This window comes from Wolffia australiana, chromosome 4 (genome assembly GCF_029677425.1).
Source record: "Wolffia australiana isolate 7733 chromosome 4, ASM2967742v1".
In the NCBI taxonomy this organism is placed as follows: Eukaryota; Viridiplantae; Streptophyta; class Magnoliopsida; order Alismatales; family Araceae; genus Wolffia; species Wolffia australiana.
The window spans coordinates 2,042,568-2,049,338 of record NC_135838.1 but is presented as its reverse complement, the minus strand read 5'-3'; the positions used below and the strand labels follow the sequence as shown (position 1 = coordinate 2,049,338).

Genomic DNA, 6,771 nt, shown 5'->3' with positions numbered 1-6,771 from the left:
CATTCGTTATCCAATCCAATCCAATCCAATCAAAGTACATTTACCTCCCCAAGGGCAACCGTCAGATCAAAGGCAGTGACCAAAATCCCAAGTCATGCTCATCGCGAGTGCCCAGATTTCCATCGTTTTCTTCGCGGAGAAGGCTATATATACTGCCCTAGCTTGATTCGAACACTCGTAGCTATAGCTTCGGCCATGGATCTTCTGCTGGTGCTACGAAACTTTGACGTTTGCGGCAAATCTCAACAAGATCATTCACACTGGAGACGAGTTATGCTTTGACTTTGGCATTGACTAGTCAACATGGTCGGACCAATACCAAGGCCGAACTGAACTTCAGGTCTAGGTTTTTGGTAAAACCAGGACAACCATTAGATCAAAGGCATTGACCAAAATCCCAATTCTTATGCTGAGCGCGAGAGACCAGATCTCCATTTTCCTCCCCCGGAGAAGGCTATAAATACTGCCCTAGCTCAATTCAATCACAGGTAGCTGGAGCTTCAGCCATGGATCCTTTGCTGCGCAGCGAGACTTCGCCGCTCGTGGCGATCTCGACAAGATCGTTTGCGCTGGAGACAAGTTCTGCTTTGACTTTGGCATTAACTAGTCAACATGATCAGACCAATATGGGGCTTCCCTATATACCATAACCAAGGACAACCCTCAGATCAAAGGCGGTGACCAATATCCCAAGTCTTACGCTCACTGCGAGTGACCAGATCTCCATCGTCTTCCTCGTGAAGAAGGCTATAAATACTGCCCAAGCTTGATTCAAACACTGGTAGCTCGAGCTTCGGCCATGGATCCTTTGCTGGCGTTACGAGACTTTGCCGTTCGTGGCAATCTCAACAAGATCGTTTGCATAGGAGACGAGTTCCACTTTGACTTTGACTTTGACTTTGGCATTAAATAGTCAACATGATCAGACCAATATCGGGGTTCCGTATATACAATAACCCCCCCCCAACGACAACCGTCAGATCAGAGGCGGTGACCAAAATCCCAATTCTTATGCTCACCGCGAGTGACCAGATCTCCATCGTCTTCCTCTCGGAGAAGGCTATAAATACTGCCCTAGCTTGATTCAAACACTGGTAGCTCGAGCTTCGGCCATGGATCCTCTGCTGGCGCTGCGAGACTTCGCCATTCGCGGCGATCTCGACAAGATCGTTCGCGTCGGAGACGAGTTCCGCTTCGGCGCGGACTACTCCTTCCCGAGCTCGGCTGAGACGGCGTACCGATCGAAGCAAGGAAATCTCTACACTCTGGAGACGCTGATCTACTACCTTCAACATCACCAGCTCAAGCACACCGATTACCTCCAATCCGCGCGCCTCAATCGCATTCCGACGGTCACTCTCCCCGATCGGAAACCTCTCCTCGATTATCTCCTCGGACGCGTCGCTTCTTCCGATTCAATCGAGTTCCTCCACTCCGATGATCACCGGCCGGAAGATCTAGCCTCTGTTCGTCCTGATTCATCCGTTTCCGCAGAGATCGCGGTCAAGGATCTCGCCGTTGCGGCAGATCCGTGCGATACCGACTTTGTCAGCTTGATTAGGGCTCTGGAGAGGCCTCTGAAGGACCGAGATTCGATCCTGGAGTGCAGGAACAGAGATTTTCACAGCATTTTGTTGGCCTCCACGAAGCGCGAGGAAGATCGGCAGCGGATCGAGTCGCAGCAGAGGAAGGACGGGCTGGTGGCGAAGACGCGCTTGATCGGATCCGAGGACGGAGATCACCTCCACGAGGCGGTTCAGCGGCCGAAGATGCATATCAAGGGAGTGCCGATCATACTCGTTCCCAGCGCGTTCCAGACGCTGATCACGATCTACAACGTGAAGGAGTTCTTGGAGGACGGGGTGTTCGTGCCGAGCGAGGTGAAGGTGAGGGGAGGCATGGCGAAGCCGGAATGCGTGACGGTGCAGAAGAAGCTCAGCAGAGATAGAGTCATGGCGGCGTATGAGGTTAGGGATAAGCCGTCGGCGCTCAAGAGCGAGGATTGGGATCGAGTGGTGTGCGTGTTCGTGCTGGGGAAGGAGTGGCAGTTCAAGGACTGGCCGTTCAAGGATCACGTCGAGATCTTCAATAAGAGTGAGTTCTATCTGTTCATCCGATTTTTGATTCTTTTGATCGATCGTGTTCTGTTTCTCATCGATTTTCCGATCATCGTCTCGATGATATCTCGAATTCATTATTTTTTGACTTGAATGGTTTGTCTACTCGAAAAATCTTTGTTCTTCCTCTGAAATTCTTGAATCTGCACTACCAGTTATCAAGTTCCTGGCTAGCCGAAAAATCTCTGTTCTTCCTCTGAAACTTTTGTAATCAAAATTCACCATCGTTTTTTGACTCATCGCTTGTGTACTCGAAAATTCTTTTTTATCCCTCCAAAATTCCTTAATCGGTTATTTCTAATCTCAACGATCTCATGATATGTTGACTTGAATGCTTTGCCAACTCCAAAAATCTTTGTTCTTTTAGCATTCTTTTATCGGCTCTACCGATGATCACTTTTCTCTGACAATCTTCAATCGGGGTTATAAAATCTCTCTTAAATCCTTTGTCTAATCGAGAAGTTTTGATTCTTCCGAAATTCTGTGACCGGCAATGCCTGGAATAAAATGTTTCATCAACTTTGGATTTTGAATCCTTCGTTTATTCGTTAATACCCAATTCAATTTTCTTATCATCTGTTGACTAGAATCCTTTGCCTACTGTAAAAATGTTCGTTAAATATTTGTTCTAGAATTCTTCTATGAGAGATACTTATAATCATATTTCTCCTCATCTGACTTAAATCCTTTACCTACACGAAAAATCTCTATTCTTCCTTTCAAATTCTTCAATGGGCAGTGCCTATAATCAAATTTCTCAAAATAAGTTGACTTTAATTGTTTGCTTAGTCAAAAAATCTTGTTTCACTTCCGAAATTCTTTAATCTCCAATATCTATAATCAATTTTATCATCACTCGTTGAGTTAAATCTTTGGTTATCCAAAAATTCTTTGCTCTTCCTCCGAAATTCTCTCATCTACAATTACTCGAATAACCATAAGCAAATTTCTTATTATCAATTAAGTTAAATCTTTTCTACTCGAGAACTCTTAGTTCTAACTCTGCAATTCTCTCATCTACAATATCAACGAACAAATTTCTCATCATTTTTGGTTGTCAAACATCTTTTACTAAAAAGCATAATCTTCTTCCTCCTGGAAAACAATTATCTAACTTGAAAAATCTTTGTTTTTCCTCTGGCAACCGTGCTGTACTAATTTTCTCATCCATTGGATGCTTGGATAATGCCACGTGGCAGTCATCGGGTTCTTCGTGCGCTTTGAAGACGACAGCGTGGAGTCTGCGAAGATGGTCAAACAATGGAATGTGAAGATCATCTCGGTCGGTCAACCTCTCCTTATCCACAATTTATCTTACAATTATTAATTCATTAAATTGATTAATTCCAGATAAGCAAGAACAAGCGGCACCAGGACCGGGCGGCGGCGCTTGAGGTGTGGGACCGGCTGGAAGCCTTCATGCGGTCTCGGGCCCACGCATAAAGTTCGGGGACGGACAACGGATTAAGATGGACGGAGCGGGTCGGAACGGGATTTCGGTCAGTTATCTATTACAGAGTCTGCAGTTTTGTTCTGTTTCGGTGCAGAAGGCACAGAAGACGAGGGTTCTGCAAGCTCGATGACGTTGACGAAGATGTTACGCTCGTCGACAACTGACTTCGTGATGTGACGAGTTTCACCAGTGACGTGACATGGCAGGTGATGGGGAGCTCTGGACATGTATCATGACATGACTTATTGGATGGCACGCATGATGGATTGGTTGCACAATTATTATGGAAAATTATTATTATAAAGCTGTACAAGTGAAATGATATGGTCACAAGCAGTTGTCATATAGTTCCATGAATATATGATATAGATAGGGGGTGAGGGAGAGATAGCGGGGAGAAACTGATATCTACTTTAACTGATATTTGATATCACATTCTAAAGCTGTACAAATCAAATGATATGATCACTAGCAGTTGTCATATAGTTCCATGAATATATGATACAGATAGGGGTTGAGGGAGAGATAGTGGGGAGAAACTGATATCTGCTTTAACTGATATTTGATATCACATTCTAAAGCTGTACAAATGAAAAAATATGATCATTAGCAGTTGTCATATACTTCCATGAATATATGATATAAGATAGGGGGTGAGGGAGAGATAGCGGGGAGAAACTGATATCTACTTTAACTGATATTTGATATCACATTCTAAAGCTGTACAAATCAAATGATATGATCACTAGCAGTTATCATATAGTTCCATGAATATATGATATAAGATAGGGGGTGAGGGAGAGATAGCTGACATTGGATATTGATTGTTACAGTACTGATATCGGGGCTGATATCGTTATCCGATTGCATCTTGAGGTTTGGATGCTGATATTGGATATGGGACATATATTTGATAATCTTATACCTGATGCATTAATTTTAATGCATTTGCATAATATTATGACGTTGTTAAGATACCGACTAGTAGAACGTAATGAGACAAGAGTAGGCAAAACCTTTGAATATTCTTCAACCGATACTCGGCGGAAGTGTCAGATGATCGATAACATTTGTCTAACAATCAAGTGTGAAACACATTGTATCCAACGATTGTGGAATAGGGAAAAGATAAGAAAACACTGGATCAGGGAGATACGACTCGGAACTCTCCGTCTTCAGGACTAGCACTGAGACTGCATTGGACGTTGGCACTCTGAGGGTAAGGAGGATCTCCTGGTGGCTGTGATTTCATACTTCTCGATGCCCCTTCTTTAGCTCGCCTTCTCTCTTATACTGATTCTTCTCTCCTTCCTACTCTTATTTTGTTACTCCCACGTGTCGGCCAACTCACACGTGTGGTGTCATTTTCCCTCCTCCGCTTTGTTTGGTAAGTCCTGGTTCGTTGCTTACCAATAGTCCCCCTTTGAAGACCAATGGATCCCCAATTGGGAAACTGGGGAATTGGCGTTGAATTGTGATCACATCTTCCCAAGTAGCTTTGAAATTAGGCAGGTTTTTCCATTTGACGAGTACTTGCATACCGTCTCCGTTGAAGGGGTACGATAGGATACAATCTGGGTAGACCTGCCATTCCAATGTTTCAAACAAGTTAGTAGGAATATTTAATGTAGCTGCATGATTACCAATAGCTTTATTGAGTTTAGGAACATGGAAAACGAGATGGAGTCTACAATCTTGTGGAAGTTCCAGTTCGTAAGCAACTGTTCCCAATTTTCTAGTAATTTTATAAGGCCCAAGGTATCTTGGAGACAGTTTTTCACAATGCCTCTTGGCCAGAGATTTCATGCGATAAGGTCTGATTCTCAGGTACACTAAGTCCCCTTCCTTGAGTTCAACATTGCGCCTGTGCTTATCAGTTTGTTCCTTCATACTTTGTTGTGCCTTTGCCAAATGCGATCTGAGCACTATTAATGTGTAATCTCGTTCCTGCAACAAATTATCCAATGAATCTAATGGTGTAGTAGACTCCCGTATCTCACAAGTTGAGGAAGGTCTCTCCCATAGACAACTTTAAATGGTGTCATCTTGATAGCTGAGTGCAATGAGGCGTTATAACTGTATTCTGCCCAAGGTAGCCATTTTACCCAGTCTTTGGGTTGCTATGAGGAAAAGCATCCTAAGTAGCGCTCAAGACTTCTGTTAGTGACTTCTGATAACCCATCAGTTTCTGGATGATAAGAAGAACTGAGACATAACTTGGTTCCTTGCGCTTTGTGTAATTCCTTCAAGAACCCACTGGTTAAAATGCTGCCTCTGTATATAATAGATATGGGTATTCCATGGAGCGTTACAATCTCCTTAGTAAACACTTGAGCTATGTCATAAGCTGTAAATGGGTGTTTAATTGGAATGAAGTGGGTGTACTTACTCAGTCTATCAACCACTACTAATATAGATTTGAATCCCTGAGATTTAGGTAGACCTTCAATGAAATCGAGGGTTATATCTTCCCATATTATGTCTGGGACGGGCAAGGGATTGAGTAAAGCTGCTGGACTCATTGCGGATTCTTTATGCGTTTGATAAACTTGACAAGATGAAACGTATGCCTTAATTTTCTTCTTCATACCCCTCCAATTGTTGGGATATGCATCTGTATGTCTTGAGAAACCCGCCGTGACCTCCCACCTTGGCATCATGCATTTCATGTAATAACTTGTCGATTATAGGTGAAGAGCTTGAAAATTAATTTAGACTTGTAAAACAAGAGATTTTGGTGAAGAGTATACCTATAGTAAATACCCTTGTTCCTGGTCACTGACTTCTTTATCTCAGATAGTACAGGATCTTTAGAAATTTCCTTTTCTAGTGTACATCTGTCGAACCAATGATTCATCGAGATGTTGTTGATAGCCATGCCCTCCATCAAACGTGATAGTGCATCTGCTACCATATTACTTTTACCTGTTTTATACTTGATTTCGAAATTATATACCAAAAATTTGGAAATCCACTTGTGTTACGATTGAGGTACCCCTTGTTGATCATTTAGAAATTTAAGTGAAGCTTGATCAGTCAAAATAAAGAATTTGTTGAAAAGGAGATAATGCTTCCACTTATTAACTGCCCATACTAATGCCATCAATTCCCTTTCATAAGTAGATTTTTCTTGAGCTCGAGCTGATAAGGCCTTGCTGAAGTAAGCAATGGGATGTGCATCTTGTATCAATACTGCTCCCA

The 6,771-nt window shown here is 42.9% G+C and overlaps 1 protein-coding gene across 1 annotated transcript; it reads left to right on the top strand.

Annotated features, from left to right (window-relative positions):
* The first annotated feature begins 1,084 nt into the window (after window positions 1–1,084).
* Window positions 1,085–3,874, top strand: PHP (PLANT HOMOLOGOUS TO PARAFIBROMIN). The gene is made up of 3 exons (XM_078574791.1): window positions 1,085–2,094; window positions 3,317–3,399; window positions 3,468–3,874. Exons 1-3 carry the CDS (start codon window positions 1,113–1,115, stop codon window positions 3,558–3,560), a joined length of 1,158 nt encoding a protein of 385 aa, XP_078430917.1. The 5' UTR covers window positions 1,085–1,112; the 3' UTR covers window positions 3,561–3,874.
* Window positions 3,875–6,771: the final 2,897 nt, after the last annotated feature.

What these genes read in the sequence shown, in the direction of transcription:
- PHP (XM_078574791.1), top strand. Translation starts at nt 1,113, where the DNA reads ATGGATCCTCTGCTGGCGCTGCGAGACTTCGCCATTCGCGGCGATCTC. An exon ending in CGTCGAGATCTTCAATAAGA is followed by an intron (nt 2,095 to 3,316) that starts GTGAGTTCTATC and finishes GCCACGTGGCAG; the next exon opens with TCATCGGGTTCTTCGTGCGC. An exon ending in GGAATGTGAAGATCATCTCG is followed by an intron (nt 3,400 to 3,467) that starts GTCGGTCAACCT and finishes GATTAATTCCAG; the next exon opens with ATAAGCAAGAACAAGCGGCA.